The sequence below is a fragment of the Saccharomyces mikatae genome (assembly GCF_947241705.1).
Source record: "Saccharomyces mikatae IFO 1815 strain IFO1815 genome assembly, chromosome: 16".
Lineage (NCBI taxonomy): Eukaryota > Fungi > Ascomycota > Saccharomycetes > Saccharomycetales > Saccharomycetaceae > Saccharomyces > Saccharomyces mikatae.
Window position 1 is genome coordinate 553,108 of NC_079271.1, and position 23,780 is coordinate 576,887.

The 23,780-nt window shown below is 37.9% G+C and overlaps 16 protein-coding genes and 1 non-coding gene across 17 annotated transcripts; 9 read left to right on the forward strand and 8 right to left on the reverse strand.

The window, feature by feature from the left end:
• Positions 1-108: 108 nt before the first annotated feature.
• YMC1 (organic acid transporter) lies at positions 109-1,032 on the forward strand (the record flags this gene model as incomplete). The annotated part of the gene is made up of 1 exon (XM_056226310.1): positions 109-1,032. The coding sequence occupies one exon, from the start codon at positions 109-111 to the stop codon at positions 1,030-1,032; it is 924 nt and encodes a 307-aa protein (XP_056080041.1).
• Positions 1,033-1,190: 158 nt separating this feature from the next.
• Positions 1,191-1,961, reverse strand: ARO7 (chorismate mutase ARO7; the record flags this gene model as incomplete). Its single annotated transcript, XM_056226311.1, has 1 exon — positions 1,191-1,961. The coding sequence occupies one exon, from the start codon at positions 1,959-1,961 to the stop codon at positions 1,191-1,193; it is 771 nt and encodes a 256-aa protein (XP_056080042.1).
• A 357-nt stretch (positions 1,962-2,318) lies between these two features.
• On the reverse strand, positions 2,319-3,227 carry JID1 (Jid1p; the record flags this gene model as incomplete). Its single annotated transcript, XM_056226312.1, has 1 exon — positions 2,319-3,227. One exon carries the CDS (start codon positions 3,225-3,227, stop codon positions 2,319-2,321), a length of 909 nt encoding a protein of 302 aa, XP_056080043.1.
• Positions 3,228-3,534: 307 nt separating this feature from the next.
• Positions 3,535-3,996, forward strand: FCY1 (cytosine deaminase; the record flags this gene model as incomplete). Its single annotated transcript, XM_056226313.1, has 1 exon — positions 3,535-3,996. One exon carries the CDS (start codon positions 3,535-3,537, stop codon positions 3,994-3,996), a length of 462 nt encoding a protein of 153 aa, XP_056080044.1.
• A 166-nt stretch (positions 3,997-4,162) lies between these two features.
• SMKI16G2250 (uncharacterized protein) lies at positions 4,163-4,668 on the reverse strand (the record flags this gene model as incomplete). The annotated part of the gene is made up of 2 exons (XM_056226314.1): positions 4,163-4,544; positions 4,628-4,668. 2 exons carry the CDS (start codon positions 4,666-4,668, stop codon positions 4,163-4,165), a joined length of 423 nt encoding a protein of 140 aa, XP_056080045.1.
• Positions 4,669-6,113: 1,445 nt separating this feature from the next.
• On the forward strand, positions 6,114-7,214 carry ROX1 (Rox1p; the record flags this gene model as incomplete). Its single annotated transcript, XM_056226315.1, has 1 exon — positions 6,114-7,214. The coding sequence occupies one exon, from the start codon at positions 6,114-6,116 to the stop codon at positions 7,212-7,214; it is 1,101 nt and encodes a 366-aa protein (XP_056080046.1).
• Positions 7,215-7,667: 453 nt separating this feature from the next.
• Positions 7,668-8,564, forward strand: UBA3 (NEDD8-activating protein UBA3; the record flags this gene model as incomplete). Its single annotated transcript, XM_056226316.1, has 1 exon — positions 7,668-8,564. The coding sequence occupies one exon, from the start codon at positions 7,668-7,670 to the stop codon at positions 8,562-8,564; it is 897 nt and encodes a 298-aa protein (XP_056080047.1).
• Positions 8,565-8,666: 102 nt separating this feature from the next.
• ISA2 (Isa2p) lies at positions 8,667-9,224 on the forward strand (the record flags this gene model as incomplete). Its single annotated transcript, XM_056226317.1, has 1 exon — positions 8,667-9,224. One exon carries the CDS (start codon positions 8,667-8,669, stop codon positions 9,222-9,224), a length of 558 nt encoding a protein of 185 aa, XP_056080048.1.
• A 163-nt stretch (positions 9,225-9,387) lies between these two features.
• On the reverse strand, positions 9,388-10,800 carry HOS1 (histone deacetylase; the record flags this gene model as incomplete). The annotated part of the gene is made up of 1 exon (XM_056226318.1): positions 9,388-10,800. One exon carries the CDS (start codon positions 10,798-10,800, stop codon positions 9,388-9,390), a length of 1,413 nt encoding a protein of 470 aa, XP_056080049.1.
• A 199-nt stretch (positions 10,801-10,999) lies between these two features.
• On the reverse strand, positions 11,000-11,881 carry SPE3 (spermidine synthase; the record flags this gene model as incomplete). Its single annotated transcript, XM_056226320.1, has 1 exon — positions 11,000-11,881. One exon carries the CDS (start codon positions 11,879-11,881, stop codon positions 11,000-11,002), a length of 882 nt encoding a protein of 293 aa, XP_056080050.1.
• Positions 11,882-12,340: 459 nt separating this feature from the next.
• MED1 (Med1p) lies at positions 12,341-14,041 on the forward strand (the record flags this gene model as incomplete). Its single annotated transcript, XM_056226321.1, has 1 exon — positions 12,341-14,041. One exon carries the CDS (start codon positions 12,341-12,343, stop codon positions 14,039-14,041), a length of 1,701 nt encoding a protein of 566 aa, XP_056080051.1.
• Positions 14,042-14,596: 555 nt separating this feature from the next.
• Positions 14,597-15,232, forward strand: SMKI16G2320 (uncharacterized protein; the record flags this gene model as incomplete). The annotated part of the gene is made up of 1 exon (XM_056226322.1): positions 14,597-15,232. One exon carries the CDS (start codon positions 14,597-14,599, stop codon positions 15,230-15,232), a length of 636 nt encoding a protein of 211 aa, XP_056080052.1.
• Positions 15,233-16,183: 951 nt separating this feature from the next.
• On the forward strand, positions 16,184-16,265 carry Smki_16.trna10S. The gene has a single exon. It is a non-coding gene; the product is annotated as a tRNA-Ser (tRNA).
• A 566-nt stretch (positions 16,266-16,831) lies between these two features.
• On the forward strand, positions 16,832-18,514 carry NOT5 (CCR4-NOT core subunit NOT5; the record flags this gene model as incomplete). Its single annotated transcript, XM_056226323.1, has 1 exon — positions 16,832-18,514. One exon carries the CDS (start codon positions 16,832-16,834, stop codon positions 18,512-18,514), a length of 1,683 nt encoding a protein of 560 aa, XP_056080053.1.
• Positions 18,515-18,659: 145 nt separating this feature from the next.
• LTP1 (tyrosine protein phosphatase LTP1) lies at positions 18,660-19,145 on the reverse strand (the record flags this gene model as incomplete). Its single annotated transcript, XM_056226324.1, has 1 exon — positions 18,660-19,145. One exon carries the CDS (start codon positions 19,143-19,145, stop codon positions 18,660-18,662), a length of 486 nt encoding a protein of 161 aa, XP_056080054.1.
• Positions 19,146-19,567: 422 nt separating this feature from the next.
• On the reverse strand, positions 19,568-21,610 carry TKL1 (transketolase TKL1; the record flags this gene model as incomplete). Its single annotated transcript, XM_056226325.1, has 1 exon — positions 19,568-21,610. The coding sequence occupies one exon, from the start codon at positions 21,608-21,610 to the stop codon at positions 19,568-19,570; it is 2,043 nt and encodes a 680-aa protein (XP_056080055.1).
• A 944-nt stretch (positions 21,611-22,554) lies between these two features.
• On the reverse strand, positions 22,555-23,688 carry OPY2 (Opy2p; the record flags this gene model as incomplete). The annotated part of the gene is made up of 1 exon (XM_056226326.1): positions 22,555-23,688. One exon carries the CDS (start codon positions 23,686-23,688, stop codon positions 22,555-22,557), a length of 1,134 nt encoding a protein of 377 aa, XP_056080056.1.
• Between the last annotated feature and the right edge of the window lie 92 nt (positions 23,689-23,780).

Below are 23,780 nucleotides of genomic sequence, written 5' to 3' on the forward strand. Positions count from 1 at the left end.
TACTAGGGCATCGATCAGTGCCATCAGCTTCTAACGATTACCATTCATATTGCAAAGCTGTTAACTTCTTAAAATTTTCTCGTCTACTAAACTCTCTAAAAAACAAGTATGTCTGAAGAATTCCCAACTCCCCAACTAATCGATGATTTGGAGCAACATCCACAGCATGATAATGCTCGTGTCGTGAAGGATTTGCTTGCAGGTACAGCAGGTGGTATTGCACAAGTGCTAGTTGGTCAACCTTTTGACACGACAAAAGTTCGACTTCAGACATCGAGCACTCCAACCACTGCCATGGAAGTAGTCAAAAAGCTGCTTGCTAATGAGGGCCCTCGTGGGTTTTACAAAGGAACTCTCATCCCGTTAATCGGTGTTGGTGCATGTGTTTCACTACAATTTGGTGTTAATGAAGCTATGAAGAGATTCTTTCATCAGCGTAACACTAATGAATCTTCAACTTTGTCACTACCACAATATTATGCATGTGGTGTCACAGGCGGTATAGTGAACTCATTCTTGGCGTCTCCAATTGAGCATATTAGAATTCGCTTGCAAACGCAAACTGGTTCAGGTGCCGACGCAGAATTCAAGGGACCTTTAGATTGCATCAAGAAACTGAGAAATAACAAAGGATTGCTACGTGGTTTGACACCCACAATATTGAGAGAAGGTCATGGATGCGGTACGTATTTTTTAGTATATGAAGCACTGATTGCGAACCAAATAAACAGCAAACATGGACTGGAAAGAAAGGACATTCCTGCGTGGAAACTGTGTATTTTTGGAGCATTATCCGGTACTGCCTTGTGGTTGATGGTATATCCGTTAGATGTTATTAAGTCCGTCATGCAGACGGATAATTTACAAAAGCCCAAGTTTGGTAACTCTATTCCCAGTGTTGCGAAGAATTTATACTCCAGGGGAGGCATTGCAGCCTTTTTCAAAGGATTCGGACCTACCATGCTAAGAGCAGCACCAGCTAATGGAGCCACTTTTGCCACATTTGAATTGGCAATGAGATTATTAGGCTGAAAACACCGCAATATATATGAACTAGTATTTAAGAAAAAAGTATTATCTAATTTGTGATTTGATATTTTATCTTCTCACCCTTAATCGCTGCTAGCTCACCTATATACTACGTAGTAGTAATTTTGCATTGGTAATTCCTATCACAACGGTCTTCACTTTTACTCTTCCAATCTTCTCAGCAGATATTCCACTTCAACTTCTTTTGTAATAGGAATAACGATTTCCTTGTAAATTTTTACCAAGTATTCAGGAGTAATTCTTCTTTCACCTGACTTTTTAGTGGGATCCACACCGTAGACTTCAGCTTTCTTAGTTAATCTTTCTAAAATTTTTTCTTCAACGGCAGAATTGGTGATATTCTCCATTATTCCCTCGACATCCTTATCATTGATCAGTTTCGTGTATAACGGAATATCTGATTGGAACTTGGCTTCAGCAACAAATTTACCAAAATGAATCCTTCTACTCAAGCTTTGCAAACACTCTATATCCCTCGTGGCAACAGAACCAAAGTTGTTCTTGTCATCACCATCATTTTTCGAGATTAATGGTATGATTTTTTCAATGTAAACTCTTTTAATCTTATCGTTATAATTGACCTCTGGAGCATAGGGCGCCAAAATTTGTGGGTAGTTGATGCTCGGTAAGAATGATTTTTGAATCTTGTCAGGGAAGAAGGGAGTCTCATCAGGAGATTCAAATCTTCTTATTCGAGAATGCGCAATTTCGAGATTCGAAAGGGCCCAATCTAAAAATGAACCTTTGAAATCTGGTATTTCCAAACCTGGATGGTTTTCCTTATACACTGAAGGACATGTTGCAAAATGTGATCTCTCAATAAACTTGAAGATAATCGAATCTTCCATTCTCACTAATTCATCTCTAATATTTTGTAAGTTTAAAACAGTTTCTGGTTTGGTGAAATCCATATCTTATACCAAATTTATATAGGTGCCGGTTTTAATTGTTAGTGAAGGTAGGTTGACGTTTCACTTGTGAAATAGATGAACTTTATCTTCTCTTCGAGCTTTCAAAACTGTACAGATATTTATAAAATTTACGATGAAAAGGAAGTGGAAATGCAAACAGGAAGCTTCGAAGAAAAAGTTAATCTGGAAAACAGCATTGAAAAAAAAAGACAAAAAAGGTAAAAAGGTAAAACGATAATGGAGGCTTAACATGTTTATTATGAATATATAATAAGTGGGGGAAAGAGTGTATAGATGTGTCACTGAAAGAATATATAGTACGGTGATCCCGTTTCGCAGGCAGCGTAATGCGTGATTTTACTTAGTTGTTTGCAATTTTCGTATCATTTCTTCATTATTCTTGGCTTCTCTATCTAAATCCTCTTTTGATTTGTAAAGACCCCAGGTCCTGAACCACAAAAACCGTCTCAACCGTGAAAATTTATCAGTATCTAGACCATAATTTGTGTATGACTGAATCAAATGTAATTCACTTTCCTCATGGGTAAATTCGGCCTTGCTTAAGGATTCCTGGATTTTCGTTAATAGTGCAGCACCTTCGATGCATATGGCGAGGCCACCAACTATGCCAATAATAGTCCACGGATTGAGGTTTTCTTTGATTTTTTCATTTTTCATACTATTTGCATCCTCCCAAGTCCCAGCATTCCAATATTCATACTGCGCATTGGAGTGGTAGCCATACGAGCCTGCATATTGATAGTTTTCAGTATTTATGTTGGAAGATGGTGAATATGGTGTGGTCCAACCTTGTTTTGTGGTATCGTATATGATTTTTTTCTTTGGGTCACAAAGAATATCATATGCTTGAGAAATGACTTTAAATCTATATAGTTTCTCGCTTGACGTTAGCAGCAATGGTGATTTACTACTACTACTATCGTTAACTTTATCTGAGCTGAATATCAGGATGTTATCAGAATGATCAGGATGGTACATTTTGACATAGCGGTGATATTTTTTCTTTAATGATTTCCTATCCAACTTGGAACTTCCAGATCCAACTTTTGAAATGCCGAATATATCGTAAGGAGTTGGTTCTTTTAGTTTAGGCCATTGCTCATCCTTTATGGGAAGTTTCTTGTTGCCATTCCGATCGTTTATTGTGGCGTACTCAGCTATAAAAGTGATTTGTAGGGGAGACTTTTCTATACATGGTACGCGCCACTTGACTATGAATGGATATATGAACTTACTCTGCAACATAATAAAAAATGTGCAAGTAGCAATTTATGGTGGGTAGGCAAGATATGTAACCAAGTAGTAACATAAAGAAACAACGTTTTTGATTGTCATTATATTGCCGATGCAACGTCTTCTCTTCCATTATTACCGATCATTCCTGACAGGGGTGGTGCTAATACCCGGAGACCCTGAGCTTTTCTTTTTTTTCTTCTGAAATGAAAAAGTTCTGTTCCAATTTGAAAATTAGATCTACAAGCCATTGTGTACTTCTTTGATGAGATGTAGCATAGAGGAGTAAGAGATACATAGGCAATAGTGAAAGGGGAAAATGACGACTAAGTGGGATCAAAAGGGGATGGACATTGCATATGAGGAAGCTGCTCTGGGTTACAAAGAAGGCGGTGTTCCTATTGGCGGATGTCTTATCAATAATAAAGACGGAAGTATTCTGGGTCGTGGCCATAACATGAGATTTCAAAAGGGATCTGCCACATTGCACGGTGAGATTTCCACTTTGGAAAACTGTGGGAGACTAGAGGGTAAAGTGTACAAGGATACCACTTTGTATACCACTTTGTCTCCATGCGACATGTGTACAGGTGCCATCATCATGTATGGTATTCCACGCTGTGTCGTCGGTGAGAACGTCAATTTCAAAAGTGAGGGAGAGAAATATTTACAAAGTAGGGGTCACGAAGTTGTTGTTATTGACGATGAAAGATGTAAAAAAATCATGAAACAATTTATCGATGAAAGACCTCAGGATTGGTTTGAGGACATCGGTGAGTAGATCATGCCGCACGCTGTACTTACGTATTTATGTTATATATGTATTGCATGCACATTCTGTGAAGAATTAATAAAAAATATAATAAAGAGATGATAGACGACTTAGGATATCTTGCGTTTGCCATTTTATTACCGGAGAATACTAGAACAGGGGGGAAAGAAGTTGTCTACTGTTTGGTTGTTTCGGTCTCAACTTCGGTGGTCGTCTCAACCACAGTTTCAGTTTTGCCCTTTGAAGCGCTAGACGATGGTGGAGCTATTTGCTGAGGGAAAGCCAAGTTCATGTAACAAACACACAGCCCAATTAGACTCATAAATAGCTTGATCACGGGAGGTTGGTCCATAGTGGATGGGGTCTTGTCTTCCTTGTAGGCGGCAACGATGTCTTCGTCGGTGTTAAGATAGTAGTGTACACTTTGAATCAAGGAAAACCACGCGATGAACTTGTTTCTCAAGAAAATAGCGGCCATTGGCATCGATTGATTAACCACACCAGATATGCTTGGTGTAGCAGTATATAGCCCTTTTGGTGGTGCAATTTTCTTGTACCTGCGGTAAAAAGGGACGGATAGAACTGTTAGTAAATGCTGACTGTATTCATCCAAATGAAAGAAATCGTGTGGGAAACATACGAAACACAGAGGTCCGGTCTTGCAACGTTATTCAAAGTCATATTTTAGCGGCGGGATTGACAGCGGCTTCTTCTTGTTCCTTTTTGTCTTTGAAATTGAATCATCCTTATTCATCAAGCTTCTGTTCAGATTACTTTCCACTGAATTTTTTTTTTCGTTTTCATGTTGTGCGCTACGAAGGAGGAAAGTGTGAAATAAGCCCAAACTCATTAATCATCGCTACCGAGAGAAGAAGTACAAGAAACTAAATCAAGATTATAACAAAAACAATTATCGATACATTAATGAAGGCGTGCATACCCATTCATACTAATGTTAATGTTCGTCTCTATCATGGTATCTCCAAACTGACACCTGAGATACAGACCCGAAATTGTCTTCGGTCAATAAGCGTTCTTTGGCACCTAGTCGTACTTACACCATGAGCCCAGCTACTAACAGACCCTCGCTCCTGAGTAACGACTACAAAGGTGCACCTTTTCTATCTATATACACATTAATGTACGCACCTAGTCAATGTAGCCGCCAAACGGGCGCGGGCGCCCGTTCTCTCCTTTGTTCGTCCAAAGAGACAGGAACACACATTAATCTTTTGTCACGGCCGGTCTGGCGGACTCAGGAGTGCGGCGTTTGCTTAATCGGAGGGGATAATAAAATCTCGGTGACACAAGAATGAAGTCATAGACTCCAACGATTACGTGCCGACAGGAAAACCTTCGTGCGCGTTTATCGGAGCCGGTGTCTTAACTTCCGTTTAAAGCAATCCGGGTGCGGACGTACTGTGTGGTCTTTTACTTTTTTTTTTCATTTTTTTTCAACCTGCTTGCGCCAGGAACTGCCGCAGTGCCTCAGCTGCAAAGCCGACGTCGGACAGATAGGCGATCTTCGGCTCGGCCGACAAATCCCCTAGATACTATTGGTCAGTCGAGGTATCGGCCGCGTGGAACTACCGGGAATTACTACACAGACAATTAGAAATTTGATTGGAAACCTTGTTCTAGAACTTGGCGATTGCTGACAAAGAAGAAAAGGGCCTATTGTTGTTGCCTCTTTTGTTGTCTTTGCTGTATTGTTTTTGCCGGTGTTCCTTGTGTCTTTTGAGGGAGGTTTGTACTATTATTATCGTTCTCGCTATTATATTTTATTCATTTTCTCTTTGCGTAATGTAACGGTCCTAAACAAAGTTTGTTTTTTTTCGCTCTTGCATTTTCCTTTTCTGTTCTCTCTTATTTGCTAACAGTAGTTTTAGAATTTTTACTTAAATATAGCATTGTTTTCGAGTGTTTATTATTCTTTCTTTTACATCCCTCAACAGTTCTCGAAGATAGTTATATATATATATATATATATATACTTTCGGTACTATTATAACCTATTCTTTATTCCTCTTGTTATTCAGAAATCACCATTAATATTTCAAACAATAGAGTTGAATAGAGTTGCTCAGCACATAAAGTATACTATAGAACGCACTTAGACATTTACAATGAATCCTAAATCGTCCACTCCCAAGATTCCAAGACCTAAGAACGCTTTTATTCTGTTCAGACAGCACTACCATAGGATTTTGATAGACGAATGGACCGCTCAAGGCGTGGAAATACCCCACAATTCCAACATTTCCAAAATTATTGGAACCAAATGGAAGGGTTTACAACCAGAAGAAAAGGCCCACTGGGAGGATCTGGCGAAGAAGGAAAAACTAGAACACGAGAGGAAGTATCCTGAGTATAAATACAAGCCAATAAGAAAGTCGAAGAAGAAGCAACTACTTTTAAAGGAAGTTGAAGAACAGCAGCAGCAGCAAACGCAACAAGCACAAACACAGCCACAGCCACAGTTACAACAGCCTTTCAACAATAATATTGTTTTGATGAAAAGGGCACATTCCCTCTCACCATCTTCTTCCGTCTCAAGCTCGAACAGCTACCAGTTCCAGCTGAACAATGATTTTAGAAGATTGCCTATTCCATCTGTTAGCTCTCCCAACTATATGGTTTCTAGGCCTTTGAATGGGTTGCCTTTGGCACACGACAAAGCAGTAAGAGATCTACCGCAACTGTCATCTCAATTTCATTCTATCCCACATTATTCCGCTCCGCATGACTCTGCGACGAGACATCATTATCTCAACATTGCGCAAGCTCAACCAAGAGCTAACTCTACTCCACAATTGCCCTTAATTTCATCCATAATTAACAGCAGCAACCAAACATCGGTCACAAATAGTACGGCAACAACAACAACAACTGCAACATCATCTCCTAGTAAACTCTCCTCTTCCCCCAACTCTTCTATATTCGAGAACAATAGATTGAACAGTATCAACAACTCTAACCAATATCTTCCACCACCCCTATTGCCCTCTCTGCAAGACTTTCAATTGGATCAATACCAGCAGCTCAAGCAAATGGGGCCAACGTATATCGTCAAGCCATTATCTCATACCAGGAATAACCTGTTATCTACAACTACCCCTACGCACCACCACATTCCTCATATTCCAAATCAAAACATTCCACTTCATCAAATAATAAATTCGAACAATGAAGTCACTGCCAAAACTAGTCTAGTTTCTCCAAAATGATTCTTTTTAAATTCATTTCATTCATTTCCCGTTATATCACATTTTATCATATTCCCTTTAGCTGATCATATATGCATTAGACTCTTGTCCAATAAAAGTTTAAGTTGTTTTAAAAGAACAAGAGAAAGTTAGGAAAAAAATACACCAGGTAAGAGCAGACGAAGTCAAAACAAAATAAAGTACAAGTACGAGACAAAAATAGAAAAGAAAAGTAATACTTATAAATCTTATTTGTATATATCAAATTATATTCTCAGTTTTCACGTATATATTCACTGCACTAATATCATTCTATCCTACAAAAGAAAGTAAATTAAGTTTTATTGTATTATTATTAAACATAGTTGACTTTTCGGCTATTTTTCAAGCTCTTGTCCCAGAAAAAAACGTTGGTAAAATACTGCACACATACATATATATATATATATATATTAGTAAATGGAAATAACCAAAATGGACTGCAAGATATTAGTGTTAGGCGCGGGTGGTCTAGGTTGTGAAATCCTCAAAAATTTGGCGATGCTAAGTTTTGTCAAGCAGGTTCATATTGTTGATATGGATACTATCGAATTGACAAATTTAAACAGACAATTTCTTTTCCGTGATGCAGACATAGATAAGCCAAAAGCTCAGGTAGCAGCCCAATATGTAAACTCACGATTTCCTCAGCTGCAGGTCGTTCCTCATGTGCAGGACCTTACCACTCTACCCCCGAGCTTTTATAAGGACTTCCAATTTATCATCTCGGGACTGGATGCCATTGAACCACGTCGTTACATCAATGAAATTCTCGTGAAGCTCACCTTGGAATCCAATTATGAAATTTGTATCCCCTTCATAGATGGTGGAACAGAGGGCCTCAAGGGTCATGTAAAGACAATCATCCCGGGCATCACTGCATGTTGGGAATGTTCCATCGATACCTTGCCTTCACAACAGGATACCGTACCAATGTGCACGATCGCCAACAACCCTCGCTGCATCGAGCACATTGTTGAGTACGTCTCAACGGTAAAATACCCCGAGCTAGATGTTGAGTCTACGGCGAATGTTGAATTTATTTTGGAGAAGTGCTACGAAAGAGCTGCAAGATTTAACATCTCTACGGAGAAGCTATCAACAGAATTTATCCTGGGTATAATCAAGAGTATCATACCGAGTGTAAGCACTACAAATGCAATGGTTGCCGCCACATGCTGCACACAGATGGTTAAGATATACAATGATCTAATCGACTTGGAAAACGGTAATAATTTTACTCTGATTAACTGCTCCGAAGGTTGCTTTATGTATAGCTTTAAGTTCGAACGGTTACCCGGCTGTCAGGTTTGCTCTTGCGATTCCAACTAATATTACTAATGAATAAGAACCATTTGTCAGTATCACTTAGTTGATACTTTGCAAAATCAAGTCTCTGGAAAATCTCGTATATGTGATTGAACATTAAAAGGTATGCAGACTAAATTATTGTTTACCAGACTACGCTTTAGACTTCCTCCCACCACTTTGCATCATTTTCCCCTCAGATGTTTCCCACTGCAGAGATCTTTTTACTCCGATTTGGCCATTAACGAGCCTTTAATTACACCGAAAAGAATAATAAATGAGACACCTGGATTGAACTTGTCTATTTCTGAAAGAGCTTCGAACAGACTAGCTGAAATTTACCGCGATAATAATGAGAATTTAAGAATTAGCGTGGAAAGTGGCGGTTGTCACGGTTTTCAATACAACTTGACCCTAGAACCCGCTTCCAAGTCTGATATGAAGACTGATGCAAAAGATAAAGAGTTTTCCGATAGTCTCGATGGTGATGATGAGCCTACAGATATAATATACGTGTTACCCGAAGACGAGGGTCGCGTTATCATAGACAATAAATCGTTAGACATTTTGAATAACACTACTTTGACATATACTAATGAATTGATTGGTTCTTCGTTCAAAATAGTCAATGGCAGGTTGAAAAGTAGTTGCGGATGTGGAAGTAGCTTCGATATCGAAAGCTAGAATGAATTATATCCATTCCTGTACATAATATACCCTGGACGCGGCAAGGCATTCTTTATTTAATTATCAATCGTTAGTTTGAAGTTTGTAAAAGTATTATGGATCATAAACACTGTGTTGTTTGGGTGACGACGTTATAGTTAAATAATCAACTTGAACTCTTTTACAGTCCATAAAATTCCATGAGTTCGACTATATCTTCGACCTTATTGTCATTTCTTAATGTCTTCATCCGAGAACTACCTTCCATCTCATATATCCAATACTGGTAGTTCTCTTCGTTGTACATTTCTACGAACTCATGCTCTTTTATAAGTTGTTCAGAATCATCATCTTCATGAATATTAAAGGGATCATCTTGGCTTAAATCATTGTCTTGATATTGTATTGCGGAAAATTGCTTCGCAACACACCAGGTCAAGTACGTGTAAAATCTACTCATCAATAAGTCGTTATATCCACCCCCTCCGAGTAGGAATATGTGCGCTTGTGAATATCTCTTTATGAAATTTATGATGGTTTCAGAAAGTCCTCTTACAGTCAATTGCCATTCGTTGAATCTATCACCTAGAAGCCCATCACCACCACATTCAATTATTAAAACTTCAGGATCGTGCTTATCTATTAGAGGGTTGATAATTTTGGATGCGATCAAATTCAAATAACTGTCATCGCAACCGTGCTTTAAAGGTATATTAACCACGTTCTTACCCCCTCGTGAATCATCTAAGGAGCCTGTTCCAGGGAAAAACCCAGGCTCGTAAATATGTACTGAAATTGTTTGTATTTGTTTAGAGTATTGAAAAGCCTTTTCCACACCGTCACCATGATGTAAGTCGAAGTCAAGATAGGTGATTTTATTCAGCTTTATTTTCCGCAATCTTTGAATTAACAATACCACGTCATTTATGTAGCAAAATCCGCTTGCCCTTTGTTTGAAAGCATGGTGCCTTCCACCATCCCAATTTATACCTATAAGACGGTCTGCCGGTGAAAGATGCTCCAGCAACCTCAAAGTCGCACCCGTAGTCACTTGACAGTACATAGGAAGGTACGAGAAAATTGGGCAATCTCCTTCTAAGTTATACTGTTTTGCTTTAGAGTCTAGGATATAAGAATCTGTTGTTCCGTCATCTACTATCACGTCATCGTCACTACCGCTGTCGCTGCCATTTTCAAGCGTCGCTAAATGACTCTGATAATAATTATAGAGATCTTCTCTTGAAGTGAACCTTTGAAGATCTTGTGATGGTTCGTGGTTAACTTTTTCGTTCCAGTTATCAGCCATTTCAATCAGCTCACTCCATTTAGCCTCTACTATGTTATCGTTTATATCTTGCGGCAACATTTTATTGAATCTGCTATTGATCAAATAATCGATATATTCTCTCGAATGAAACTCAAGTAGCTCGGCCTTCTTAACATATGGAAACGATAGTACATTGTCAAAACACTGAAGAAGATTGTAAGCGTTTAATAGAGAATATGTTAGTTGTGATTTTTGGTGATTGTTGCATGGGAGTAAATCTGCAACTTGAGATTGAAAGATTGACGTTGATATGACCAGCTTTGACATGATGTTGTTCACGAGTCATCAAATGTTTGCTGATAAATGTTTTTATAGTTCTTAATTTATGTTTCGCTTCCTTTTTTTCACTTTTTTTATGTATCTGTTTTACTTACTTCCAAGATTGTTCCCAAACAAGTTCAATAAAAGCGCTTAGCTATCTAAAAATACGTACACACATACTGCATATATAAACATATTTATTATCCTAATTCAATTCTTTAGCAGCCCAGGTTGGTAAGATGAAAGAAGCTTCATGAATTTTCTTGTTATAATATCTGTATACTTCTTCCTCCTTTTCATCAGAGATTTCACGTAGTGGCTTTTTCACATTGCAGTTTTTATCTTTGGAACAAACCATAAAACCAATTGTACCAGTTGGATAAGTTGGGATGGTAACGAATGAATATTCTGCAACGGGGAAAACTTCGGAACAAGCCTTTTTTAGGTCCTTAATAATTGGCAGGTGAATCCACATACTTTCAGCCTGAGTTGTGATTACGCCCCTTTCTGTCAAGGCACTGTTCAACAGCTCGAAATATTCCTTCTGGAACAAAGTCTCAGCTGGACCTTCTGGGTCAGAAGAATCAGTAATGATTACATCAAAAGTGTTTTGATAATCTCTCAGGAATTGGAAACCATCGCCAATGTGCGTCTTAACCTTTGGGTGGGAATAGGATGCAGCCATCTCTGGCAAAAACTCCTTTGATAATCTGATAACAGCCTCATCGATGTCACATAACCAAGCTTCCTCCACAGATTCGTGCTTAACAACTTCTCTTAAGACACCTCCATCACCCCCGCCGATAACAAGGACTTTTTTAGGATTTGGATGGGAGTTTAAGGCAAGATGAGCAATCATTTCTTGGTATGCAAACTCATCGCGTTCGGTGGCTTGAATGACATTATCTAAGACTAACACGTTACCATAAGTAGTAGATTTGAAGATCAAAACGTCTTGATATTTTGATTTTTCGTGGTGCAAAACTTTTTCCACTTTTAAGGTCATGGCTTGACCTGGCCACATGGTATCAGATATTTCTCTGAACCAGCCGTCTACAATAGTTGGGTGCGTGATTTCTTGTGCCATTTGATTTGTTATCTAACAATACTTACTCTTCTCACCTTAAATACTGTACCTAACGTAAAACAGAATAATTCATCAATTCAGTTGATCTCATAGGTATTCTTTACCTGTCAGTAACATTTTTAGAGAAAAAAATGAAAGTTGAAAAAAATTTTTTTCTCAAGCAAAGAAATGAGGAGATCCTGAAACCAGGCAGGTGCAGAACATTGATGTAGGTAATCGCGTTTGTATATTGCCCTCAACTTGTATTCACGAGCAGGCATTTAATGCTTAAAAACCGCAATTACAACTTTTGCGAAATCTTGCAACGATTTTTTCTGTCAGAAAGTAATTGTAAGTAGTTATTTTTTTAAAACTTAAAATTAATGTTACCTATTAAGGAACTTTTGATGTTAGAAAGGAAAGAAACTCCTAACAAAAGCAGGGAGACGATAATATTAACCCAATTGAACTCTTTTATAGATGGTGGAAGGAGACTCTTACGTGGAGACTTTAGACTCCATGATTGAAATATTCAAGGATTACAAACCCGGTTCCATAACTTTGGAAAATATAACAAGACTTTGTCAAACTTTAGGTCTCGAATCCTTCACAGAGGAACTGAGTAACGAACTTTCAAGACTATCTACTGCATCGAAAATCATCGTGATTGATGTTGACTACAATAAGAAGCAAGATAGAATTCAAGACGTCAAACTGGTACTAGCATCTAATTTTGATAATTTTGACTATTTTAACCAGAGAGATGGCAAACAAGAAAAATTTAACATTCTTTTAAACTCCTTAACAAACTACCCTGATTTGAAAGCTTTTCATAGTAATTTGAAATTTTTATATCTTTTAGATGCATACTCCCATATCGAGTCTGAGTCATCCTCACATAATAATGCTTCTGCTGACAAAAGCATAGACTCAAGCAACAATTCTCTCAACAACCAAGGTAAGCTTGATTTGTTCAAGTATTTTACGGAACTATCACACTATATCAGGCAGTATTTCCAAGACAATTTATGGGACTTTACAGTTAGGACCAATTTAAATGACAAGTTTGGGATTTATATTTTAACACAGGATCAGAACGGCAAGGAGGTGCCTTTGGCTAAGGTTTATTTAGATGAGAACAAGAGCAATTCACAGTATAGATTTTATGAATACATATATTCACAAGAAACTAAATCCTGGATAAATGAATCTGCTGAGAATTTCTCTAACGGAATATCTTTAGTTATGGAGATTTCAGCAAACACTCAAAAGAATAATTATACGGATTTGATTTGGTTTCCTGAAGATTTCATATCATCAGAGTTAATTATAGAGAAAGTTTCAAGTTCATCAAATTCGCCTTCTTCCCCGCCCATCATTGATTTATTTTCGAACAATAACTACAATAGTAAAATACATCTCATGAACGATTTTACAACGAAGTTAATCAATATTAAAAAATTTGACATTAGCAATGATAATCTAGATTTGATTGCTGAAATACTAAAATGGGTTCAATGGTCCAGAATAGTCCTCCAAAATGTCTTTAAGCTAGTATCCACTCCTAATTCGAAATTGAATTCGCCAGAATTTGAAGCGGATCATTCAGCTCCATTTTCCAATTTGAATAAAGACAAAACCTCAACAGCATCTAATACTGAGCCAATTTCAAAAACTAATCGGCACGGAAGTGTGGTAGAGGCATCCAGAAGAAGGCGTTCATCAACGAATAAAAGCAAACGTCCCAGTATAACCGAGGCGATGATGCTGAAAGAGGAAGGTCTCCAGCAATTTAATTTGCATGAAATTTTATCCGAACCCGTTATAGAAGAAGAAAATGGAGATGGTATCAAAGAGCAGTCTGCAACGACAAATGGTGGTAGTGGCCTCAGATTTACTGCTTCTGTTTCGAATCAAGAGAACGGAGAAACCGACAATACGATGGACAACCAAAGTGTTCCACAACGTACTAATTCGGAGTATAATGGTGCACCAGCAGGTGAAGTAGACATTGAAATGAAAGACGTTAGTTCTAAGGCTAAGGAAGCTGACTCATCGGTTTTACAATTAATTGTCAGTGAAGACCGTATCATTCTCGATAATATTTCTGAATGCAACTTGTATGATGACGTAACATGCTGGAACAGGTTTGTTGAAAAATTCCAGAATATTGTCAGCTAACAATCTCAATTATGATGTGGTTTAAGTTTATATTAAATGCCAGTAGCATTCGATGAGATTTAGGCCTACATATACTGGATAGTGTATTAACTGGATTTATTTAGTTGGGCCTAGATTCCACAGATTAAGATTCAATGACTTTGTTTGCAAATTCAGGCATTTACTACCCTTATTATCCTTTACATAAATGAAGAATAGTTCTATTATTGTGAGTAATATTATAAAAAGAGAAAGGCTTAATATATAATTCATTAACACGTTAGGTGAAGAACGGTACCTTTATATTGATAAATGAACCCTTTTCAATTTTTTGTTCTCTTTCTATAATAGAGTTTACGTATCGAGCTCTATGAAGGACTAATAATTACTCTTTCTTGTGCTTGAATTGCGAGTGGTGTGTCATTTAAAATACGCCTACTTTTTTTTCCTGGAGAATATAAAGCAGAAGTTGGAAAATAAATTCTGTCGATGATAATTTTTTTGAAAAGAAAGTCCCTAGTACTTTAAGTGTATGTATTGAATATTTCTATCTTCGAGACAACTATAAACCCAATTATGCAGAATATCAAAGTAGGCAGAAGTGGTATTCCCGCCATTCAAAAGGATACTGTATTGCCCTCGTTAGCCGTAAGGCTTACTACTAAAGTAATGCGGTTATTGTTCATCGCAAAAATGCTCCAATATTCATTTATATCGTTTAAGCTGTGGACACCGGATACTGATATAAATTGGATCATAGCATATTCAGTCATTGTCTCGATTTGGGGGTTTGCGGTGTGGATGGAAAGATCATATAGAAATAAGATGAATTTACAACCTCCCAGGTGTACAAAAATAAGATGCTCTCGTTGTAATACAAGAAAAAGATACCCCAAATTGTTCAAGTGTAAACAGTGGGTATATTTTCTTCTCTTATTCGTTACTTTAACCCTTTTTAACTTCGTTGTTCAGCTGGCATATACTGCAAAAGAAATGATTACTTCGGGAGTTGACATTCGTTATGAAGAAAAAAAAATTGGTGAGGACGAAATCACACCGTTACTCTTATTATCACTAGCTACTGGTGCTTTAATCCATTTAATGATAGCTCGTACATTTAAGAATTATTACTTACATAATGGCCCATTTGAAACTGATAATGAGACTTATGCCGATGAAAAGCAGTCAGTGAGTGAAAAGGTCATAATCTAACTTTGGTTTAGTCTTAATATTAAGAAATGAATGACTTTGTGTTGGAATAAGTGATTACTGCTATACATTTATTCGTATAAATTGGTGTTGATGATGACGAACATTCTTTAACATGATACTAATGATGTTGGGTAAATGAATACAAACATTCTTATGATGACAAACATTCTTTAACATGATACTAATGATGTCGGGCAAATAAATACAAACATTTTTATGATTATACCAATTAAATTGGAGCAGGCAAGTTCTATTAGTTGAATTTCCTGCATTAGTAAGATAAAGGTCTATTAATTGTCCAGAACTTAGTATATAAGAAGATGAGTTATCATCCAAATCTTCTTACCAATGTTCCGAGTTATGTCTGAACCATTGGGTTTAATATAACCAATCAGCGTGTGTTTTAAATACCTCTCTTATATAGAATAACAAGGAACGACTTATTCTTAATTATCACAACTTACTGAACAACTAATTATCAACACTTTGAGATAATTATTGGGTTCCCATTTGTTGATAAAGGCAATATTATTTGGTATGTGGAATAAACTAAATCTGTAATCCTACATAATTCTGTATATGCTTTTATTGTCATTTTATATGTTGTCAGTCATTACCCTATTACATTATCAATCCTTGCATTTCAGCTTCCACTTATTTCGATGACAGCTTCTCATAACTTCTGTCATCTTCTAACACCGTATATGATAATGTACTAGTAGTATGACTACTCGTTGATAGACGATAGTTGATTTTCATTTCAACAATACTAGTAATGTAAATATTAGTTAGTAGATGATAGTTGATTTATATTACAACAATATGAATAAATGTATAGTAGTAATCACTTATTCCAACATATAGGACAAGAAGTTTTGAATTTAGAACAAGAGGTTCCCCTAATACTTAAATAATTAAGGCCACTACGGGAAGAACATATAGAGTATTCTGGGCACTATGGCCGAGTGGTTAAGGCGACAGACTTGAAATCTGTTGGGCTCTGCCCGCGCTGGTTCAAATCCTGCTGGTGTCGTTATTTTTTAATTATTCTTAATAAATACTGTGTAAGTTTTTTATTAGCAGTTAACTGACACTACTGGCATATTTTATTTTGAAAAAGAGTAGAGCCGTCATAAGGCCATATCTTTTTTTGACGTTCTCTTCTTTTTCTGCTTTTTTGGTAAAACTACTCTTGTGTATGAACATTCGGCGAACTGAAAGTGTTACACGAAAGCGATAACATGGCATGATGAAAAAAGTTAATCAGTTTAAGTATAACTTACATTCTATGTGTTTTTAACCAATGCTAAGCTTTTGCACTTGTAGTAGTAAATTGTGTCACAAAGCTTTCGGACCTAGTCATGTGACACAGTATTGCATTACCCTTCCTACTTAGTTTTTCGAACATCCGCTAATTTTGGCTACGAGATATTTTGTAGCATGGAAGTACTTCCGCATTAACTACAATGAAATAATCGAGACCATAGTAAGAAGATCTAACCGGACCCGTCTGTCATCAAAGAATAATTAAGAATTGTAATCGGAAAATTTTTGTCAATTTCTTTTCATTGATTGCATGAAATATCCGCCCATCCTATCATGTCTCAAAGGAAGCTACAACAAGACATTGATAAGCTTTTGAAGAAAGTGAAAGAAGGAATTGAAGACTTTGACGACATATACGAAAAGTTCCAATCAACAGATCCTTCCAATTCATCACACAGAGAAAAGCTGGAGTCTGACTTAAAGAGAGAAATCAAAAAGCTGCAAAAACATAGAGACCAAATAAAAACATGGCTCAGTAAAGAGGATGTGAAGGATAAACAGAATGTTCTGATGACTAACAGAAGATTGATTGAAAATGGCATGGAAAGATTCAAGTCTGTTGAGAAATTAATGAAGACAAAACAGTTTTCAAAGGAAGCTTTAACAAACCCAGATATAATTAAGGATCCTAAAGAACTCAAAAAGAGGGATCAAGTCTTATTTATTCACGACTGCTTAGATGAACTACAAAAGCAATTAGAACAATTTGAGGCTCAAGAGAATGGGGAGCAAACAGAAAGACACGAATTTCACATTGCTAACTTGGAGAACATCTTGAAGAAACTCCAAAATAACGAAATGGATCCAGAACCAGTGGAAGAGTTCCAAGATGATATAAAGTATTATGTTGAAAATAACGATGATCCCGATTTTATTGAATACGATACAATTTACGAGGATATGGGTTGCGAAATACAACCTTCGTCGAGTAACAATGAGGCTCCAAAAGAAGTAAACAATCAATCTTCTATATCTAGCACTCGTGCATCAAAAAAGCAAGAACGTTCTCCGAAGAAGAAGGCTCCACAGAAAGATGCTTCTATAACAGACAGGGCGGCGACTCCAGTGGCACCAATTGTAGAGTCAGGTTCGCAATCTATATCTTCCACGCCAACACCTGTGTCAGCTAATACACCATTGCACACAGCCAAAGATGATGCAACAAAGCACGATAATTCTGCTCTTAGTACGCCGGCTACCAATATACCAATGAAAAAGAAGGAATCAGAAAGCGATTCAGAGCAACAACTAAATTTTCCACCGGATAGAACAGAGGAAATCCAAAAAACTATCCAGCACGATATAGAAACAAATGCAGCCTTTCAAAATCCTCTATTTAACGACGAGTTGAAATATTGGTTGGACTCAAAAAGGTACTTGATGCAACCTCTTCAAGAAATGTCACGAAAGATGGTATCGCAGTTAGAATCCTCACTGTTGAATTGTCCGGATTCTTTGGATGCTGATTCACCATGTCTTTATACCAAACCATTATCTTTACCTCACCCAACGTCAATTTTTTTTCCCAATGAACCCATTCGATTTGTTTATCCGTACGATGTACCTCTAAATCCAGCAAATAATGAAAATGGTACCAACGATAAGTTTGGTAAAGATGGTAAAGCAAATTCCAGAAAGCATGACGATATTTATTCTAGGACTTCATTGGCGAGAATATTTATGAAATTCGACCTTGATACTTTATTTTTCATATTCTATCATTACCAAGGTTCGTATGAACAGTTTTTAGCCGCTAGAGAACTTTACAAAAATAGAAATTGGCTATTCAATAAAGTAGATCGTTGTTGGTATTATAAAGAAATTGAAAAGCTGCCACCGGGAATGGGCAAATCAGAAGAAGAATCATGGAGATATTTCGATTATAAGAAAAGTTGGCTAGCAAGACGTTGCGGTAACGACTTTGTATACGATGAAGAAGATTTTGAGAAACTGTAAATGGTACGCTTTTTACTTATATAATTCTTATCCTATTCTAGTTAGTAAATATAGTGTTCAAAATTCCCAATCTGTAGTCTTAACTATTCGTCTTGAGGCGTTTTCTTCTTACTCTATATAGATCAAATGAATAGTACTTGTCAAATTATAACTCTTTTTCTAGGAACTGTTTGGAAAAATAGGTAATTTGCTTGAAGTTATACTCGAAATCTTGTATGTCACCATACCAAGGATCCTCTATAATAGTCTGTACAGTTCCATCACTAGTGTTCCAGTCACCAAAAAGACAGACCTTAGCTTTAGACCCCTTTGGTTGTATTTTTTTCAAGTTGCTGATGTTGGACTCGTCCATACCAATTATATAGTCATATTCATTGAAATGTTTAGTCTTTATTTGTTTCCCCTTATGGTTGATCCTGACGCCATGTTGTTTGCAAATGGATACCGTACGATGGTCAGGAGTTTCTCCAACATGATAATTGGAAGTGCCAAAGGAATCAATCTTATCAAATCGATTTCCCAAATCAGCCTTTTCCACTTCATGTTTGAAAATGGCTTCGGCCATAGGTGATCTACAGAAGTTGCCCAAACAAATAAATGCTACTGATGTTTTTGCTTCTTCGATTGTCATATTTTCCTATACTCGTCTTTTTTAACCCTTTTTCTCTTATTCTGATACTTCGACAGTTTGATTTGCCTCTTAAGAATAAATATATATATATATGTATATATATATATGTGTGTGTGTGTGTGTGTGTGTGTGTGTATATTTGAATTTTGTGATATGCTCCAGATTGCTCGAACAGCTTGGTAAATAAACTCGGCACATGTCTTGGCACAACGAAAAAAAGAGAAAGCGCAACATGACTGTTTCTCAATGATATACGACACCAGAATAAAAAAGAATGAATATTTAGAATATTGTTAAAAGTCGAAAACTATTTTCTTTGCTTGATCGTTTATAAAAAAGCCGTATTTAGGTTGTATAAAGTGTTATTTTCATATATTTCACAAATAAAATCATGTCAAACCCGATGATCCATGATCAAGTATTTAGAAAGCCTTTTTCAAAGGAGAAATAAGCTTGTCACCCTTATAGAATGCAATGGTTTTTTGAGCTCTTTCGGCAACACCTTCTGGGGTGAAGCCGAAGAACTTGAACACTTCTGGTGCCTTACCGGAAGCACCAAATCTGTCAATACCGAAGGATTGATGAGCGTATTTGCCCCAACATGTGGTGGCCAAAACTTCAACAGACATGATTGGAACATTGTCTGGTAAAACCGATAATCTGTATTCTAGGGATTGTTTATCAAAAGTGAAGAAATCTGGTAGAGAAACAACACGAGTTTTGATGTTCTTGGCAGCCAATGTCTTAGCTGCTTCAACACTCAAGGAGACTTCGGAACCAGTGGCAACCAAGATTATATCAGGGTTAGCAACATCTTGTAGTACGTAACCACCCTTGGAGGCGCTTTCGATGGAACTACCTTCCAATTGTGGTAAGTTTTGTCTAGATAAAGCAATGATACTTGGAGTATGTTTGGATTCTAAAGAGTTCTTGTAGGCAGCGGAAACTTCGTTACCATCGGCTGGTCTCCAAACTTGAATGTTTGGTAAGGATCTAAAATGTGCTAAAGTTTCAATAGGTTGATGTGTTGGACCATCCTCACCGACACCAATGGAATCATGTGTAGCAACCCAGATAACTGGGTGACCAGATAGGGCGGATAATCTAACGGCACCGGCAGCGTAAGAAACAAAGTTCAAGAAAGTACCACCGTAAGGTTTGTAGTTGGCACCGAAGGCGGAGATACCATTCATGATGGCACCCATAGCGTGTTCCCTGATACCATATCTAATGTATCTACCAGAATAGTTACCAGAACCGGAAGAAGGAGGTTGGAAATCAAGAGCCTCCTTCCATCTGGTCAAGTTAGAAGGCGTTAAATCGGCAGAGCCACCGATCAATTCTGGCAATTGGTTGTAAACATCTTCAAGGACAGTTTCTGACAATTTTCTAGTGGCAACAGCAGAATCTTGAGGGGTGTAAGTTGGTAACTTGGATTCCCAGTTAGCAGGTAGTTGGCCGCTCAATCTTCTAGCCAACTCAGCACCTAATTCAGGATACTTCTTTTGGTATTCACTGAACAACTTATTCCATTTATTGTTCGCTTCCACACCTGGCTTTAAAATTGTCTTTTGGTAGTGGTCGTAAACTTCTTGTGGAACAACAAAGGACTTGTCTGGGTTGAAACCAAATTTGGTCTTTAGTTGTTTAACATCGTCTGGTTTTAATGGAGCACCATGCACGGAGTGGGAACCGGCGTGTAAGGATCCATATCCGATGGTAGTGCTAATTTTGATCAAAGTTGGTTTGTCCTTGGATAGCTTAGCCTGGGCAATAGCCTTAGAAATACCATCTAGATCATCGTTACCGTTTTCTACGTATAAGACTTCCCAGCCGTAAGCTTCGTATCTTTTAGCAACGTCTTCGTCGAAGGAAATGCTGGTATCACCATCAATAGTAATCTTGTTATCGTCGTAGAGAACAATCAAGTTACCCAATTTCAAGTGACCAGCCAAAGAGCAAGCTTCTGAAGATATACCTTCTTGTAAACAACCATCACCCAGGAAAGTGTAGGTGTAACTGTCAGATAAGGTGAAATCTGGCTTGTTGTAAGTAGCAGCTAGATTGGCTTGAGCCATAGCCATACCAACGGCATTGGAGACACCTTGACCCAATGGACCTGTGGTGACTTCGACACCTGGTAGCTCGAATTCAGGATGACCTGGAGTTCTGGAACCTAATTGTCTAAATTGTTTCAAGTCTTCAATGGATAGATCGTAACCAGTCAGATGTAACATGGAATACAACAAAGCAACGGCGTGACCGTTGGACAAGACGAATCTATCTCTGTTGATCCAGTCTGGGTTAGTTGGGTTCATGCGCATTTGGCTCCACAGAACGTGGGCAGCTGGAGCCATGCCCAATGGGGCACCTGGATGACCTGAGTTGGCCTTGGACACGGTGTCCACAGCCAAAATTCTTATGGTGGAGACGGCTAGCTTATCAATGTCAGTGAATTGGGTCATTCTGTTTGCTAAGGTGATAAGTATATAGAGTTGCTTGAGATGAGCTTCCTTCTCTGATGTACTTCAGTTCGAATCGAAACTTGAAATGAAAACAAAAAATGAAAACGAAAAGAAAGACAACGATGAGAGCTTTGAAAATAATTAATTAAGAAGCTACGATCAAGTATGTGCGTAAAAGATCAGGGGGGAGTATGTACGTAACCTAAAAGATTGAGAAAGAGTTTATATATGAATCATGCTTGAGATCATTTCTTCTTGACTTCTCAAGAAAATTTTTCATTTCTCGAACTTCTCGAGAGATCGCGAACGGAACGGCAAATGCCGCCGGCCTTTCTCGGGAAGAAAATTACATGATAAATGGCGGTGAGAAAAACGAATAACCGATGGGTACCCGCAGCGGAGGTATAGTATGAGGTCTTTTAAGCCCGGATCAAAGTCGGGTAACGCGTAGTACAGTGACACGAGACTTGTTCTATTACAGATGACTGTCGCGTGGAAGCTTGGTGTTTTAGTTCCGTTGGCATTTTAGGAAGGTTCTCCACGAAAGAGATGGAATGTACTTTGAAAATGACTCTATGCATCTTGGACAGGCGCTGGGCGTATTGCTTTTTAAACGCATCATATGTGAATATTATCTAAATTGTAATTCTAAGGATTTACTATTTTATATTTGGTTCATCAGCTGTTACATTTATGGATTCATTTTTTTTTGAAAGGTGAGTCTGGAAGTGTTCAAAGGAGGGCTGAAGAGCAAGAGTATTTCTTATGGATGCATTGCTTACTTGTACGATTACTCAAGAAAGTAAAAAAAGAGTGCTTGTTGTGATGTATACGAATGACTATATAGGGGTAAATTGTTGAATATTGATATCATATGGCGTTTCCTTTTTTTTTTCCTGGAAATCCGATAATACTTATAGGCTATCTGTAGATAGGCTTGTTATTTATTGTTCATCATGTATTTCAAACTTGTCCTCGAAGGGACTCTCAGTACGACCATCCTGAGTTCCCTCGCGTATCGATTCTGGGATTTCTAAATCCAGTATGAAACTTCCCTCTTCTTCGTCATCATCGTTGTTCTGATCTTGGCTTTCGTTGTTCTCTGCAATATGTAGAAGATTGTCAGCAACGTCGTCAGCTTCTGTTTGTTGCTCGGTGACAACCAGGTCCTGAATCTCCTTGTCACTCTCTTCCTCAGCTATTTGAACGAGCTTGGGTTTAGCACGAATAGCGGTTATGAGGTTATCCTCTGCGTCCCTACTATGAACTCCCTTATTGGGGCCCAGATTGTGCTCATCATCTTCCTCATCTATACCATCCAAGATAGATGAACCTAAAGTTATATGTGATCTAATGTCACCAGCTGCATTTTGTCTTTTAGAACTCGAACGCAGCTTTGATTGCAGTTTATCAGCAGTTAGACCGCTTGTCACACCAGGAATATAGGCAATAGGTAAGATATTCGAGGCCTTTGTACGTGTAGTGGACGTAGAACTTCTATTCCCTGGAATATTGAGAGTGGGAGGTACTAATGTGGCGTTGAAAAGAGTATGATTTTCATTCTTTCCCATATCTCCGTCACTTACATCGTCGTCGTCATCGTCGTCGTCATCTTCATCGTCATCAAAATACTCTTCATCGTTCCCGTAGTTCTGCGCTGCCTCTTTCAGTTTCAAAGCCTTATTTCTTTGCCTTTTAGGCTTCCAATATCTCTTATTGATAAAGTATAACGCCACTAAGACAATAAGCATCGCTCCACCTACAATTCCCACAGTGAACCCTACAATAAGTGGAGTTTTTCCAGTTGAATTACCACTAGAACTAGAACTAGAACTAGAACTGGAGGAGGAGGTAGTTAAACTACTCAGTTGTGAGTCAGATTGTTTTGCACAGTATTTGGAAGGACAGCTGTCACATGTTAATGAAGTCATGACGCAGTACTCTCCTGAAGCACAAACAGGACAGGACACAACCGAATCGCAAATAACACATCCGTCGCTACCTCTCGCTGGGGAAGTTGAAGAAGTCGCTGTACTCGATAAGGTTGTACTTGAAGAAGCCCTGGAAGAGCTCGGCATTTTTGTTTGAAACTTAGTAAATGGACGCAACCGCTTTGATAAACTAATATATACCCTTTCCTTCTCCGAAACACACTATGACAATAGACTAT